This window comes from Laetiporus sulphureus (genome assembly GCF_001632365.1).
Source record: "Laetiporus sulphureus 93-53 unplaced genomic scaffold LAESUscaffold_16, whole genome shotgun sequence".
In the NCBI taxonomy this organism is placed as follows: Eukaryota; Fungi; Basidiomycota; class Agaricomycetes; order Polyporales; family Laetiporaceae; genus Laetiporus; species Laetiporus sulphureus.
The window spans coordinates 552,951-568,257 of NW_024468525.1; the positions used below are offsets into that span (position 1 = coordinate 552,951).

General features: G+C 55.2%; 8 protein-coding genes across 8 annotated transcripts; 5 read left to right on the forward strand and 3 right to left on the reverse strand.

Annotated features, from left to right (window-relative positions):
* Positions 1-861, reverse strand: LAESUDRAFT_124345 (uncharacterized protein; the record flags this gene model as incomplete). Its single annotated transcript, XM_040901261.1, has 2 exons — positions 634-861; positions 1-577 (listed from the first exon to the last, which is right to left on the reverse strand). Coding segments are annotated over exons 1-2 (617 nt in total), but the record flags the coding sequence as incomplete, so codon positions are not given.
* LAESUDRAFT_773548 (2-nitropropane dioxygenase) lies at positions 670-2,383 on the reverse strand (the record flags this gene model as incomplete). The annotated part of the gene is made up of 6 exons (XM_040913812.1): positions 670-1,290; positions 1,347-1,750; positions 1,812-1,952; positions 2,005-2,100; positions 2,156-2,262; positions 2,320-2,383. The coding sequence occupies 6 exons, from the start codon at positions 2,381-2,383 to the stop codon at positions 1,050-1,052; spliced, it is 1,053 nt and encodes a 350-aa protein (XP_040765067.1). The 3' UTR covers positions 670-1,049.
* A 533-nt stretch (positions 2,384-2,916) lies between these two features.
* LAESUDRAFT_651887 (uncharacterized protein) lies at positions 2,917-4,372 on the forward strand (the record flags this gene model as incomplete). The annotated part of the gene is made up of 5 exons (XM_040904321.1): positions 2,917-2,983; positions 3,044-3,256; positions 3,500-3,768; positions 3,822-3,983; positions 4,034-4,372. 5 exons carry the CDS (start codon positions 2,917-2,919, stop codon positions 4,370-4,372), a joined length of 1,050 nt encoding a protein of 349 aa, XP_040765068.1.
* A 436-nt stretch (positions 4,373-4,808) lies between these two features.
* Positions 4,809-6,472, forward strand: LAESUDRAFT_736553 (uncharacterized protein; the record flags this gene model as incomplete). The annotated part of the gene is made up of 5 exons (XM_040910698.1): positions 4,809-4,920; positions 4,973-5,320; positions 5,443-5,789; positions 5,844-6,319; positions 6,382-6,472. 5 exons carry the CDS (start codon positions 4,809-4,811, stop codon positions 6,470-6,472), a joined length of 1,374 nt encoding a protein of 457 aa, XP_040765069.1.
* A 1,422-nt stretch (positions 6,473-7,894) lies between these two features.
* On the reverse strand, positions 7,895-8,515 carry LAESUDRAFT_651949 (uncharacterized protein; the record flags this gene model as incomplete). Its single annotated transcript, XM_040904324.1, has 3 exons — positions 7,895-8,241; positions 8,300-8,401; positions 8,458-8,515. 3 exons carry the CDS (start codon positions 8,513-8,515, stop codon positions 7,895-7,897), a joined length of 507 nt encoding a protein of 168 aa, XP_040765070.1.
* Positions 8,516-9,210: 695 nt separating this feature from the next.
* LAESUDRAFT_758746 (uncharacterized protein) lies at positions 9,211-10,365 on the forward strand (the record flags this gene model as incomplete). The annotated part of the gene is made up of 4 exons (XM_040912488.1): positions 9,211-9,274; positions 9,329-9,427; positions 9,482-9,800; positions 9,852-10,365. The coding sequence occupies 4 exons, from the start codon at positions 9,211-9,213 to the stop codon at positions 10,363-10,365; spliced, it is 996 nt and encodes a 331-aa protein (XP_040765071.1).
* Positions 10,366-10,538: 173 nt separating this feature from the next.
* On the forward strand, positions 10,539-12,768 carry LAESUDRAFT_124540 (MFS general substrate transporter). Its single transcript, XM_040901262.1, has 10 exons — positions 10,539-10,704; positions 10,792-10,815; positions 10,874-11,128; positions 11,181-11,197; positions 11,249-11,340; positions 11,394-11,507; positions 11,565-11,712; positions 11,778-11,992; positions 12,047-12,334; positions 12,396-12,768. The coding sequence occupies exons 2-10, from the start codon at positions 10,799-10,801 to the stop codon at positions 12,696-12,698; spliced, it is 1,449 nt and encodes a 482-aa protein (XP_040765072.1). The 5' UTR covers positions 10,539-10,704; positions 10,792-10,798; the 3' UTR covers positions 12,699-12,768.
* A 567-nt stretch (positions 12,769-13,335) lies between these two features.
* Positions 13,336-15,235, forward strand: LAESUDRAFT_124633 (MFS general substrate transporter). The gene is made up of 8 exons (XM_040901263.1): positions 13,336-13,502; positions 13,560-13,576; positions 13,632-13,723; positions 13,775-13,888; positions 13,944-14,091; positions 14,155-14,369; positions 14,430-14,717; positions 14,786-15,235. Exons 1-8 carry the CDS (start codon positions 13,480-13,482, stop codon positions 15,086-15,088), a joined length of 1,200 nt encoding a protein of 399 aa, XP_040765073.1. The 5' UTR covers positions 13,336-13,479; the 3' UTR covers positions 15,089-15,235.
* The last annotated feature ends 72 nt before the right edge of the window (positions 15,236-15,307 follow it).

Genomic DNA, 15,307 nt, shown 5'->3' on the forward strand with positions numbered 1-15,307 from the left:
ACCTCGCTACACATCTGGCGGTAAAGGAGAAGACGTGCATAGGCAGAGGCGCTGATGTTGTCGAGTTCAGAAAAGGGGGTATAGTCCATTCTCTCTTCCAGGCTGTGTCTCGCAGCTGCTTTCGCTACGGATGGGAGGTCATGCCGGATCGCGATAGCGTATGTCTCGAGCGAATCAGTGACTGCATATGCCTCGAGTTTGCCCATTATGACATCCGTCACGACGTCTATGTCATACTTCCTGGCAGCGTCCAGGAGCGGCGCGATCTCGTGTAGGTCGATGTCCGGATCGCGGACAGGGTAACATATGCGCAGCAGCTTTTCGAGTGTGTTCTTGTCTTCTGTCATCGGGATGACGGGCAGGCCGTCCCTATATTCATCGCTAGCCGCCTGCAGTCGAGGCCGAGTAAACATGCTCTCGAAGAAGGTGGATGCCTCCGCGATGATCGCTTTCTTCACGCGGAAGTCCACGCCATCTGAGGAACGCAGGATAACGTCTGCAGTGGACTTGTTGAACGGTGCAGGGGCATCAACAGGTGCGGCTGCCGTTGCCAACTCGTCGTCGTGTTCGATGTGATCTATTGTCAATGCGATTGGCCCCTTCCAATGGTCGAATAGTACGTGGGCCACTTACACACTATACTCTCGCCACGAATTCCAAATGTTATGAGCATTGTGCCCGGAGCGATGAAGTGAGCAGTCCAGCGAAAAAATATCGTGTGGACGGCGAGTGGACGCGATGACGGCAATGACGTCAGACCCGAATGCAAAGATCTGCCAAGTGACTTTCAGGACCGGCCTCCCCATAGGGATTTTCGGGGGTCCTAGGATGGCGTCGCATGTGGCCACTCAAATTCAAAAAAATCAGTGAGCGCTTAGCGCGCTTAGCCGTAGCCGGCATCGCCAGGTGGCATGGCAGACCGACGGACATACATGGAGCATAAGGTAAAGTAACTTGAGCATTCAATATTCAGTAATTACCTGCGTGTTATACAACCTTACCACTCGACAAGCCGGCCTGAAGTATAGCCCATACATAGATCATACATGTCATAGCTTAGCCTTCACCGTGACCTTCGCTGCGCCCGTCTGGAGGACTTCAGCCGCCTCATTGACCATGTCCTCGATGATGACCTTCGCAGGGAGGACATCCTTGATGAGGCCGGCCACTCGGCCGGACAGGAACGTGATCGCCTTTGCGTGTTTTTCGGGGTGCTTGCGCATCTCCTCTTCGTGAGGGACGATTCCCTTGGACGTCAGCTCTTTGATCTCCTCCTGTCGGTTGTTATTCCTGATGGCGCATAGATCAACGGCTAACTTGTCCCGGCGAAATGAGATAAAACCTACCAGTCCTCGACATAAGGTATCTTGAGGACTCTCAGCGGCCGCCCGCTGTAGATCAATGTGCGCGTCGTATCGTCAATCCCAGCGCGCACGACCGCCTCCTTGTGCGCTTTCGGTGCGCCCGCCTCCACGCTCGCCACGAAGCGCGTGCCGACCCACACGCCCTGCGCGCCCCACATGAGGTTCGCCGCGAGTCCCCGGCCATCGTACACTGCGCCCGCGCCGATGACGTACACCGGCTTGCCCGTGAGCGGCGACGTGTGCCCTTTGACCGCGTCCACACATGCTGGGATGAGGATCGAACATGGGACGTCACCCGTGTGTCCGCCGCCCTCACCACCCTGTGCACAGATCAGGTCGACGCCCTGCTCCAGGGCCCTTGGGACGTGCTTCGGGTGTCCGACCATCTGTCACACATAGCTCGTAGGTGAATGAGGTTGGATGGTCACGGGGAGCAGCTGGACGCACGTTCATCACTGGGATGCCTGCCGCATGCATCTTCTCAACCACCCATTTCGGAGGCACGCCGACCGCACAGACGAAGAGAGTCGTCTTCTCCTCGATGATCACGTCGATCAGCTCTGGTAGATGTCCTTTCTGGTAGTCTACCTGCGATTCACCAACTCAGCATCCTGGTGGCCACGATTGTGCAGCTTCTTACATTCGTCTTGCGAGCGTTTCCGCCGACCTGAGGTATTAACAAATCGACACCGAAGGGTGCATTCTTATCATGCAGGTCGGCTTTGATGGCACGGATCTAGATGGGGAGCTCAATAATTTGATCCAGCTGAATTGGGCTCGAGTAGACGTACTTGTTGGCGGAGGAAATTGGGCGTGTAGCCGTGACCTCCGATCACTCCCAGGCCCCCTGCATTTGTCACTGCTGCTGCCAGTTCAGGGCCAGCAGCGACGTTCATGCCTTCACGTAGACCACGTCAGCACAGCAGTAGTTTCCGATTCTGACGATGAAACGCACCAGCAAGGAGGATGGGATGCTTGATCTTGAACAGCTCCGTAATGGGGGTAGTGATGACGGACATGCTGACGAGCTACAGCGACGCTGCGGCAGGAAAGTCTGAGAGCACCGCTGAACGATCGCACGCAGCCGCACAAGGCTTTTATGGGGGCAGCGTTCGCAGCGGGAACACATGCATGACCATAAATTGTAAGCCAATACTCTGCGTCCGGCTATCGTCCTGGCACCCCGCCGCCCCGGAAACCATGTGATTCGGACCCAAGACAGTGCCGAGATTAAATGCACAATCACAGCTTTGCTCTTGAAAGGCATCTGACATGCCACAAGGAAGAGCGACACTCGCACAGCCTAAATTTTTGCATAACTTCGAAGTCTCCAGATGATGGAAGCTGCGGTCGGACGGTAGGCGCACATGCTCAGCTGAAAACCGTGGCAAGCGCCTTCGCCACAAGCGTGTCAACCTGTTAACATTCCCACGCCACAGACGCGCCGCGGGTTGTTGACGCGCGTCGAGCACATTAATCTCAACAGCAACGATTCCCTACTCCTCCTCATCAAGCTAAATGTGACTAGCGTTGACCCTATCCACTTTATGTAATGAGGCTACACTGTAGTATCTGTCAAGAGCACCATCCCCTGGAGCTCTTCCGCTTTCTTCCCTGCGGTACGCGATGAATGTACATGTCCGGCTAGCGTTGCAGCTGATTGTTTGCTACCTTTACAGGACACGGGTTCTGCATAGATAGTCTGCAACGCTACACAGCTAGTGAACGAAAACCCTGCCCCACATGCCGGCAGCCATTTCGGATACGCGACGCACACGCAATCTACATCGAGAGCTTCGACACGGACCCTCATGCACCTCCGACGCAACTTCTCAATGAAGAAAGCACCTTGCCGTACACAGACGACGTCCTGCGCCAGGCAAGCTATGCAAGTGACAGGATTGCGCAGATCGACGACACGTGTGGTGCAGAGACTGTGAAGAGGGCGGCGCAAGAGATTCAAAAGGTGGTCGATGGCGTAGATCGCGACCCTTGTAGCGTGGAGGTAAATGTCTCATGTATACAATGATGAGCCTCCACTATGAAACTTACATTCCTCGAGACCCTGCTCTCGACACTGGCAGAGTTCTGCAACCGCGTGTCATCCACGTTTTCCACCGTTTCCGTTCAGAAAGAAGAGATCGCGGCGCTTCGAAAAGATTTGCGTGCAGCAGATGCAGCGAAGAATCGCATGCATCAGGAGAAGGACCAAGCACAGCGACTCGCAAGCCAGGCCGTCGACACCGCAGATCAGGCAAGGCGCGAAGTGGTCATTCTGAGGGGAGAGAAGGATGCCTTGAAGAAGCGCATTGATGTGCAGGCGCGAGACTTGGGAGAGCAGCTCGCTGAGAAGACACGCGATCGCACCAATCTATGCGACATGATTGTGGCTCACAAGGAAAAGGTACGTCCTTTGTTAGTACTGCGAGAGCCGCCCCGACCTAGCCGTCGCTCTAGGAAGCGAAGCAGAAAGCGAAGATCGCAGTCCTCAGGCAGGAGCTTGCAGAGCTCCAGTCGACCCGAAAGCCCAGCCACCAAGCAACCCCTCGCACGCCGATCCAGTATCCAAAGTCATCATGGCAGAGCTTCGATCGCCTAGACTTTGAAGACGGCGACCTAGTGTGTCTGTTCCTCACATACTAAGAGCTTATGTCTGATTTCTGCACCAGGATGTGCTGGCAGCCTCGCCGTCCCCACAGTCGCTCCAAGTGGTCAGCACATCCTACAACTCCGACTCCGAGCTCGATTATGGAAACCCCGAACGAGAACCCATCCCAGCGCTCTTCCCCGTACCGACCAACCTGCCAGAGCCTCCCGCGCCTCAGCGGCCCACGTTCCCTACGGACTGGAGCCTGAGGCCGCCGGAGCGTAGAGGAAAGCGCAAACGAGTCGAGTCGTCGGAGAATCCGTTCGGCAATCCTCCGACGTTTCCGATCGCGCTGGATGAGAGAGGGAGACCGAAGGGCGCTGTGCAGTTGGGCCCGAGGCAGAAACACAGAGCTGGGTGAAGCCTTGCTGTTGACAATGGTGGGTGTATAGCGATCAATGTCCACAAATGCTTCCGAGTATGATGATGTTAGGTCACTGATTTTGATATGCACTGTATGCCCGTTTGAAATTGACTGAAAGGCTTTAGACCAAATCAGTACACTTCGGCTTGAGAAGTAAGACTAGCGGTGACCGTGGGAAGTGGTACAGTGAACGCCCTCCTTCGTCTTCACTCCGCCGTCACCAAGACATTCGAACTCGCTAACTTCACGGCTATACATTCTTTTGGATCACCTCGGACACCCATTCTGACCAACGCCGACGAACACTAACGTCCAAACTGCTTACGAGATTGAGAATACCAATTGCAAGACGAGCTGATCTACCTACTGCTCACTTCACGATAGTCCGCTGCATGACCTGGCCGTCCCCGGCGACTCTCACGCTGTCCCCAGAATGTCCTCCTTGAACACATCCGTTATTCCTCCACGGCCGAACTCGCGTCCATCCTCGCGCAACTCCATCGGTCGCTCCGCAAGCCCAGGCATCACACTGTCCGATGACAACGGTACGTCTCCTTCACGCGCTCGCTACTCGGCTCTCGTCTCACCGCGCGTCAGTTGCCATACGCACGCAGATATCCACGCTGAAGCACTCGATTCGCCACCAGCAAGCGCAACTGCACTCGCTCGAAAACGCGCTCTTGCGCGGCCCGCGCCCGCTGCCGCCCGGCATCCTCAGCTCGCCGCCGCTCTCGCCAGATGAGCTCGACCGGCCGCCGTCGCCGCCGAGGATGCAGAAGCGCAACAGCTTTGATGTGTTGCATGGGCTCGCGGGTCCGGATTCGAGCCTTCCCCTGCCGCGAAGGGAGGAGCGGCGACGGTCGTTCGGCGAGGAGAGCGGGATACGCGAGGGCATTCCCACCGTCTCCGGGATGCGAGTACCGAGCCCGACGCGGACACTTAGCCGTACGTTCCATCCGTCGACTCACCGCCACGACGGAGGTTGAATGGCTTCCAGGCATACCCGTCTCCTCAGTAGGTCAGTGGCGTAATGGCTCATTCAGTCGCATATTTGACGTGATGCTCAGGTAACGCGCGTGCCCTCGCCGAGGAAGGCCAGCGGGACAGTTCACATGCAAGTCTGTCACCGAACTACGGCGCGTCCACATCGTCAGTGTCGCCTGCGGCATCGCCAAATCGGCGGTCATCCTTCGCACCGGGGAACACCACCAGAGTCCTTGCGGACTTGCAGCTAGGCGTGCTGAACGCAAGGAACGCGCTCGAGAATACAAAGGCGCAGCTGCGGGTCAGTCAACGCCAGGTGAGCCAGCTCACACGACAGACGGAGGATCTGAAAGAGGTGCGCGAGCGGCTGAGGCTAGAGAACGAGGGGTTGAACAACGTGGTGGCACGGAAAGAGCGCTTGCTGCAGGAGGTACGTGATGGCATCAGAATTTCAGTGTGATGTCCCTGTAATGGAGCCCGCTAGGTTCTCGAACGCGCACGGAAAGCGGAGGCAGAAGTGATCGAGTTGAAGGCGCAGTTCAAGCTCGAGACGACCACTTCGAAGAAGTCGCTCCGCGATATGGACACCTCCCTGGCTGAGGCGACAGCGCGCTCGCAGAAGGCCGAGCGAGAGTATGTCACGTTGCGTGATTCGATGAAGGGCCTCGTGGAGTCATTTCGAGCGGACACCGAGGGCGTGCGCGAGGAGATGCGGCGGCGGGAGGAGAAGCTCCAGCGAGAGGCACAGGAGCTGGGCAAGCGGTACGCGAAGCTCGTGGAGGAAGTGCGCAAGGAACGGGAGCAGGGCGGTATGGGCATGGGTGACGTACGGCAGCTGAAAGAGGAGTACGGGCAAGTCGGGAAGCAACTGGAGGAGAGCTTCCGGGAGGATATCGGCGCGTTGCGCGCGGAGGTGGAGCGGGTGGGGAAGGACAACGATGAGGCGTGGCAAACTGCGAGGTGCGCCGTTTTGTTCATGCAGGACGAGCCCGCTGCGGTTGGTGCTGATGACGTCTGCGCAGGTCCTTGGCGGAGGAGCTCGCTCGCCTTCGCCGACTTATGCGAGCGGACGGCGCTTCGACGACACCGGCTGGAACGAGTGTCACCCCTTAATTCACCTAGACTGTCTCGGTCACACACGGTATCGGTCTCCAGCAAGTGGCGTTCAACTCATATCACTCATCTCATCCAACCGCATATCTATTCTTATCATACACTTATACCCTAGGCATGCTCGCCGTATTGCAGGTACATAATGACATGGCTCTCATTTCTTGTATCGACTAGACCCATGGGTTTGTCGATGCAGTCTCATCTGACGTCGAATCCTCGGAGGGGCGGAGGGTTGTAGGCTGTGAAATAGGGTGATCGAGAGCAAGCCTGGTCGCCGGCATTGAACAAGGTACAAAAAAATCGGCTGCAGTGGCAGATAGTGGCGTATGGGGGGATCACTCGGGATTATCCGTACCTACTGCGCCACCGCGAGTAGTAGACATGCGAGAGGTGGCGACCCTTCCATCTGGCCGTCGTTAGTGGCGGAGCAACCATCCGGAGCGAATCGAAGGCAATGTCGAGAGCGTGCGGGTCCGGTGGTATGCTCGGAGAATCTATGTGATCCGCCTTAAGGCCCCGTTGTGGTCTCGTTCAACGTTCGGAGGTGTGCGGGTAGCTTACCGGTTCACTGGCTTTCTATACGCCGGAGAACACGCCGAGCGGATGATCCGTGCGACTTCTAAGCAGAACCAAAATCTGCAGATTGTGCATATGGAGATACCTCAAGTCAGAAGCCCGTCCATCGCTCTTACTTTACGTCATTGAAATGCAGCGAAGAGTTCTGTATATGCTGGAAGGGGTATATGATCAACACAGCGCACTACGAATATTTACATGGTAAGCCGTTCACCGCATTAACAGAGCGTGTTAACCAGAAGTCACATAGCGCAATCTCACAAATATGCTACACCGTTAGTATATACAGTACATTAGGAATAACCTCTTTCGCTGGGAGATGGCACAGGACGGTCACGGAGTGGGGAGGAAGAAACAGGACAGGATCGGCGAGAGGGAGGACAAGGTAGCGTATGAACGAGAAGTGTCCCGAAAGCACGGTACCGAAAATCCAGTCGTGAGTCAATACATAAATAGTCGTGATCACGCCCGAGCTGCAGCAAAGGGCTTGCTCTCGGGAGGGTCTCCGATTGCGAGCCTGGCGAAATCCGGGGACGGGGAGATGTTCGATGACGAGTTTGAGCGTGTGCGCTTGAGAGGCGGCTCCTCTGGCTCTTCCCGCTTCCTTTTCTGCACGGAGTGGCACTCCGGACAGTCCGAGCAGTAGCTCTCCTCGCTTGGACTGGGCGAGGGCAGGCGGAAAGAAGCTTGCGAGGTTGCGCGCGATTGCACACGGGACATTGAAAGAGGCGTCTCGCACATGCTGTCGCAGAACTTGGTTTGTGCGTGCATCTGAGGAGGGAACGTCGACAAAGTCCTGCAACGACATGATGAATGACAGTCACGGCGCGCTCGATAGGGATATACTCACTGAGACTGAGACTCCTCAAAGCTTTTCTTCAGCTCGTGGTATTTTGTTTCCATGGCATCCCTCTCCGCTCTCATCTTTAGAGCACTGTCACGAGTGATCCTCGCGAGGCCGACGAGGCCTAATGTGGCAGCAGCATGCACGGCAGCGCGCTTTCGCCAAACGACGCAGCATGCCCTCAGGGAGGCGACCTCCGCGCGGAGCCTGTCGCATTCGGAGCTATCAGAAGAGCTAACTATAGTGCTCTTCGATGAGCTGGGAATGCTGTACTCCAGATGCAGCTTACGGACAGCGGGGGTGACGTGGTGCTGAAGGTGGTGGGGGACCAACGCAGGGTCCACTTGGGCTGTAGCGTGTGTCAGTTCCCGCAGTCACCTTCGTCGAGGATGATGATGGGTACGCACAGATGGTATATGGTTGCTTGCACGTTGGGCAGAAGTGGTTATGGGTATAGGGCGTGATACTTCGGACGATCCGGACGATACAGCGGTGGCAAAACACATGCCCTGCATCCGCGCTCGATCATTGTTGTCTCGATCATCCGGTGGGGGAGAGTGCTTACCACAAGGCAGCGCGGCGGGGTCCTTCAGGACGTCAAGGCAGATGATGCAAGTCGGCATGCTGGACATCAACGTTGTTGATACACAGCAGAGGAGGCAGGGTGGTAGTGGTAGGATCTGGTGTAACACATGCACCCCAGCAGCCAGGATTTATACGAGAGGCCATCACGGAAACGGCAGGGATGAGATACATCCGAAGCGTACCGGTTAGGATCGTACCACAGCGTAGACGGCAGGATGGGCACATCCAGAATCGAGATATGTGCAGGGAACCTCACCGAAAACACCGGAGGGGTGATGAACGAATTTCCCGCCAATGCGCGGCGAAACCAGGATGGAGCATAGGAGAGATGATAGTATAGCCCGACGTCTAGAGTAGGATGCATTTCAAACCTGTCCACTGCCTTGCAGGGAGCCACATTGACCTGATCCAGGCTTTCTTCCTGCAAAAGGTAGGTGAGAGAAGGAGACGTCGCACGTTCGCATGATAGATGGGAACTTCGGTTGCTGGGCATGGCGACAACAGCGTGTATCACCCAAGCACATCCCCTGTGTTCTCCGTCAAATTGTGGCCAGACCGATGTGGGCCCGAACGAGACAAGTCGAGGTGCACAGCCGGCGCGGTGCCCCGGGCCGTGGCTCGCGGCTGCTGTCACGGGCACGTGATCGTGGGCGCATTGTGACGCCTCGTGAAGTTGAACAAGGACAGCCACACTCGCGTCTCTAAGGGTTACACCCAGCAAGCACACCTCCAGATGGCTGACGGCTGCTGCAGTATCTGTCTCGACGAACTCAAGGATCCCGTCTCCATCCCCTGCGGTGAGCTTGACAGCGACGAGCAATAGCACAAGCACTCATGTTCACGCGTCGTAGGGCATCTGCACTGCGAGAAATGTCTCATCGCGCATGTCGAAGCAAATGGTGACGCTATGAAGGCCTTGTGCCCGACTTGCCGCGCCGAGTTTACAATTGGTATGCGTGCCACCCCCGTTATAATCTGGCTGCTCGCCCTGATATCGCTTGAAGCGAACCCCGACCTTCGTTTCGTTCCAGCAAAATACCATGAATACATAATTCCAAGTGTTCGACGTATCTTCCTCGACGAGCCCCAATCTGCCACTCAACTCAAGCAAGCAAACGCCCGTCTCGAAGAACGCGTCAGGGCTCTCGAGCGCGACAAAGCATTGCTGATGGAGCGTTGCGAGTCGTCGATGGCCGCATCTAAGAGACATGCCGAAGGAGAGAGAGACGCGCGAAGGGCGAGTGAGAAGCTGAAAGGCGACGTTGTGGACTTGCAGCAGAAGTATGAAGAGCTGAAGCTGAAGTACAAGACATTGAAGAGCTCGTACGTTCTTCTCGGATGTTTAATATCGATTTTGGCTGAGAGAGTACTCAGGCAAGCGGCCAGCAGCTCGAGCCTTGCCTCCAAACGAAACAGAAGCCAAGCCGGTCTGGATAGCCCGAGCTCGGACAGCGACCCCGTGACATCCCCATCGCGCCGCTACGTACTCGAATGGTTTCAGGGAGAGCAAGCGGTACTTGGGTCAAAGCGTGACAGCAGGTCTATTACCGAGAGACGCACGACCCGCACCGCAAAGCGACCGCGTGTAACGCTCGGCTCGCCCTTCAAAACACCGGTACAGCAGACAAACGAATCTGCATCGGGACAAAACGCACCCAATCCCGATTCCCCTGAACGGCTCAGGCCTCGTGTTGGTCCCCGGCCTCGCTATCTGTTTTCAGGCGCAGGTCACCGCCTTCATAGTGACTTTAACGTTCCTATCTCGTCTAGTCGCAGAGCAGGGCGGTCAAGCTCAGCTATTGACGATCCGTCGGGCTTGCTTGGTGACCCGAGGATAGACGACCTCGGGAATGGGATTGAGTCGGATCCGACTCTGGCGTATTTCTGATGGAGAAAGATGTATGAGGATCTACGATTGCTATAAAAAGGGGCGGCTATCTATTCCGCATCGCTGATGAGTATATACTTACATGTTTCCTACTAGCTGCTCGCATGCTTGCTCGTCTCTATATTGCATGTATATACCCGTGCTTTCCAAAATGCTTTCCCACCGAAGAGCGTCTGCCAGGGGGATTCGTTAGCTCAGCCACAGGCGCGTCGCGTAAGTGTGGCGGAAACTTCGCGTCGCCGAGTCATCTCGTTCCGGGAGCTGTAAAATACAAATGCCGCAATCTTTCACGAATTGCCTACCGCAACGCTTTTTCCGGCCGTGACAGATTCACTGCCAGTGAGTGCTTGCTCTATTTGTGACTCTGACTGGAAGCTCTACCGCAGATTTTGACGTTTTCGCTCACGAACTATCTTCGGCGTCTAGATCGTCAATGACTCAAATCGAGAGGTGAATCAGACGCAGTGCTTGGCGTATTGGTCACAACTCAACCAACTCTCGTACTTAGTAAAGTAGAGCCAATAGAGGTGGATCTCGGCCATGCACATCCAGATAGCATCTATGAAATGTCCCGCCTGACGTATGAGGGAGAGGCGAGCACACCCCAGGCGGCGTCATCAGAGGAAACTGTATCCGTCCCTGGATCCATGGGGTCCGAGACTACCGTGCAGGAGCTGTCACCGATAGATGGTGGCTGGAAGGCTTGGCGGTTTTGTGCGGCTGGGTTCATGCTCGAGGTCATGACCTGGGGATTCGAATTCAGGTGTGTTCCGGCATTCAAACCGGTGAATGTCTGTTCCTGACGGCTGCTTCAGTTACGGTATCTTTCAAGGTATGTCGCGTAAAGCAAAATAAAGAAGGATAGACGTGATCAGCCTTGCAGATTACTACACGTCTAATCCACCATTCCAAAATGAATCCGTCGTATCCATCGCGGCGGTGGGTACCGCAGCGATAGCAATACAATATGTAGAGGTATATCGCGTTAGCCCTCAATCATGCATATCACATCTCATCCTGATACTCAGACGATCTTTCTATCTCTGTTCTTCGAGCGCTACCCTGATTATCTCAAAGCAAGTGTATGGGTCGGACTGGCAATTGCGTTCGCTTCTCTTCTCATAGCCAGTTTTTCAACCAAGGTGAGCGTCCTTACGTTTGCTGAACAAAGATTATAGCATTGATTTGCCTGCTGGAAGCTCTGGCATCTCATCCTCTTGCAGGGAGTATGCTACGGGATCAGCGGCGGCCTTCTCTACTTCCCAATCCTGGTTCTCTTACCACAATGGTTTGTCCGTCGACGTGGCCTCGCCACTGGAGTCATCTTCGCTGGATCTGGTGTCGGCGGTAAGTATCCGTAGCATTTTTCTGACATGACTGGAAGAGCATTTTATCTGATCTCTTGGTTGTAGGTTTCGCATTCCCCTTCCTCCTGCAAGCCTTACTGGAAAAATATGGCTTCCGCTGGACATTACGCATCTGGGCGATTGTGACACTTGTGGTCGTCGGCGTGGCAATCCTCGGGTTTACACCTCGTTTGCCTGTACCGAAGTTCCAGCGCGGCCAGAGACCACGGTTCATTCCCCCGCAGATGCAATTCCTCAAAACCCCTCTATTCTGGGCAATTGTAATATCGTTTTATATGCCGTCGTGACACATGCACTGACATCACTTGATGAAGAGTGTCACGACGGTTCTACAAGCACTATCCTATTTTTCGGTCTCGCTATACATCGCCACCTACACCAAAGTGATGTCCACTGCATTCTCCGCGTCCATCGTGCTCGCGCTCTTCAACTCCTCCGGCGTCGTCTTCCAGGTTCTCATCGGCCATTTGTGCGATCGTCTCCCATATACGTGGATCATGTTCTTCAGCACGCTCGGAAGCGGTCTGTCGGTGTTCCTGCTGTGGGGCTTCGCGCGCACGCTCCCGCTGGTCTTCGTGTTTGCGATCATTTTTGGTGGCTTGGTGGGTATCCGTCCATACCTCTCCTGACCTGACGCCCTCATTGACTCTTCGTTCCACCTAGATGGGTGGCTACAACTCTGTGGGACCCATCGCAGCAGCAGACTGTGCGGGCAGCAAGCCGGAACAATCCAGTATCATTTGGGCGCTGTCGTTCGCTCTCAAGGGCGTCGCGTCCGTGGTCGGGCCACTCGTGTCCGGTGTTCTCTACAGTGTAGGCAAGTCCTCGCCGCATGCGTCCGAGCTGCGCTATGGGGCGTACGGATTCCAGGCGGTGGAGATATTCGTCGGGGTGTGTGCGGTGGCAACTAGCCTGTCCAGCATTGCGGTCGCGGCTACGAGGGGAAAGGTGCAGGTTCCGCCGTGACGGGTGAATGCGTCATGCATTATCGATAAGATGGTTGATTTAGCGTGCCCGGGCCGTCGTGCGGTTTAAGTGGCTTTTCGGCATAGAAGAATAATGAGATGATATCGTGATGTTTCATTAATGCATGCGTAGGAGCTAGCTAGCGGCTTCCTGTGTCTGAGTGCTTGACTGTGTCCGGCGAGTACATAATGCTCTCCGAGTTCTCCGGTAATGGGGCCAAGTATCGGCCTTCAACAGCATCTGTAATTACACACCTGGGTTAGGCTTTCAATTAGCCACAGGCGCGTCGCGCAACCGCGTGATGGCTGAATGCGTGCCAGCAGAGTCATCTCTCGCCATGTGCCATCATTTACTACGCTTACCACACAGACTTATTCATCCACTTGTACAAGCCTTCCGAGGACGGTTCACTACCTACAATGTATGACTTTCCTGGTGAGAGCAGAATGATGCGAGCTGATGATCTACTATGCTGCAGCGCCAAGGAGGTAGTAACATAATTGCTAGCAACTCACGAGGATCTCTCGTACTGCAGGAAAGATTATATAGACATGGAGCCCGGACATTCCAAAAAACTCAGTGACTATGAGATGTTTCCTATCCCTCGCGAGAGAGAGAGACGGCGCCGCCGGGCGAGTGTCAGTGTCAGGCCGCACAACCAGATGAGACGGCATCAGTACGCAGTTCCTCGGTACACGAGACTTCGGTGCAAGAGCTGGCTCCAGTAGATGGCGGATGGAAGGCGTGGCGATTTTGCGCAGCCGGTCTTGTACTCGAAGCTATGATATGGGGATTTGGATTCAGGTATGCGCTATTAAACGCTTTCGCGATGTCCACCGTTCATGCTGATGATCACCATAGTTATGGTATCTTCCAGGGTATGCAATTATCTATCCGTTGGCGAATCGGGACCACCGTTCTAGAATATTACAGACTATTACACGTCCAATCCGCCTTTTGAGCACGAGTCCGTTGTCTCCATCGCAGCAGTGGGAACCACAGCAATGGCGATACAGTTCGGGGAGGCAAGTCTCGAAAACTATGGCCGGTTCCATCATTATTGAGCACTACTGCAGACGATTTTCTTATCACTGTTCTTCGAGCGCTATCCGGACTGGCTAAAGGCAAGCGCCTGGGTTGGCTTGCTGATCGCATTTGCCTCTCTCCTGTTGGCGAGCTTTGCTACTAAGGTGAGGTCATCTCCTTGTCTTCTCGCTAGACAGAGTTTGAACGATTCGTATCTAGCTATGGCACCTCATTGTCCTACAGGGCATGTGCTTCGGTATTAGCGGAGGCCTCCTCTACTACCCCGTCATTGTCTGGCTTCCGCAATGGTTCGTTCGCCGGCGCGGCCTTGCCTCAGGCATCATCTTTTCAGGCTCTGGCGTCGGTGGTCAGTCCCTCAAACATTGTGACGTCTTCATACCGCCATTGATAGAACTCAATCCTGCTGCAGGCTTCGCATTCCCGTTCATGCTGCAAACAATGCTAGAGAAATATGGGTTCCGTTGGACGTTGCGTATCTGGTCATTCTTCACGCTCGTGACCGTCGGTGTAGCAGTACTCGGGATGACATCCCGTCTGCCCGTGCCCAAATTCCGACGTGGGCAGAGGCCACGATTCATCCCTCCGCAGATGCATTTCCTCAGAACACCTATGTTCTGGGCATTTGTGCGTTCATTCTGCTAGCAGGAATAAAATGTGTACTGATGTATCGTATTTGCGACACAGGGCATCACAACCGCTCTGCAAGCACTCTCGTACAACTCCGTCTCGCTGTACATCGCCACCTACACCAAGGTCATCTCCACGGCGTTCTCAGCGTCCGTGGTGCTCGCGCTCTTCAACTCCTCCGGCGTCGTCTTCCAGGTGCTCACCGGGCACCTGTGCGACCGGATCCCGTACACGTGGGTCATGTTCGTTAGCACGTTCGCCGGCGGCCTGTCTGTCTTCCTGCTGTGGGGCTTTGCGCGTACCCTCCCTCTCGTCTTTGTGTTTTCCGTCGTCTTCGGTGGCCTGGTGAGAACATTCTTCAGCAGCAGCAGCTACCACAGCACAGCTAAATCAATCATTTTTTGCCGATTCAGATGGGTGGCTATAATTCTGTGGGGCCTCTCGCGATCGCAGACTGTGCGGGTAGCAAGCCCGAGCAGTCGAGTATCATCTGGGCGCTCTCTTTCGTCTTCAGGGGCATCGCGTCAGTAGTCGGACCAGTGGTATCCGGTACCCTCTATGATCTGGGGAAAGCATCGCCGCATGCGTCCGAGCTGAGCTATGGGGCGTACGGATTCCAGGCGCTGGAAATATTCGTCGGGGTCTGTGCGGTGGCGACTAGCCTGTCCAGCATTGTGGTTGCGGCCACGAGGGGGAGGGTGCAGGTTCCGCCGTGACGTGGTGGATGCGTCACGCATTATCGGTAGGATAGTTGATATGATTTGCCGCCTTCGTGCGGTGTAGTGGCTTTCGGCATAGAGGAATAATGAGACAAGGTGAGGATTGATTAATGCATGCGTAGGAGCAAGCTAGCGACTTCCTGTTTGTGAGCACTTGACTGTATTCGGCAGTGCGTAATGCTTCCCAAGTTCCACGCGGTAATGGTTCTTCAATTA

What these genes read in the sequence shown, in the direction of transcription:
- LAESUDRAFT_124540 (XM_040901262.1), top strand. An exon ending in TAGCCAGTTTTTCAACCAAG is followed by an intron (nt 11,508 to 11,564) that starts GTGAGCGTCCTT and finishes GCCTGCTGGAAG; the next exon opens with CTCTGGCATCTCATCCTCTT. An exon ending in CGCTGGATCTGGTGTCGGCG is followed by an intron (nt 11,713 to 11,777) that starts GTAAGTATCCGT and finishes TCTTGGTTGTAG; the next exon opens with GTTTCGCATTCCCCTTCCTC.
- LAESUDRAFT_124633 (XM_040901263.1), top strand. Translation starts at nt 13,480, where the DNA reads ATGATATGGGGATTTGGATTCAG. An exon ending in TGGCGATACAGTTCGGGGAG is followed by an intron (nt 13,724 to 13,774) that starts GCAAGTCTCGAA and finishes GCACTACTGCAG; the next exon opens with ACGATTTTCTTATCACTGTT. An exon ending in TTCAGGCTCTGGCGTCGGTG is followed by an intron (nt 14,092 to 14,154) that starts GTCAGTCCCTCA and finishes ATCCTGCTGCAG; the next exon opens with GCTTCGCATTCCCGTTCATG.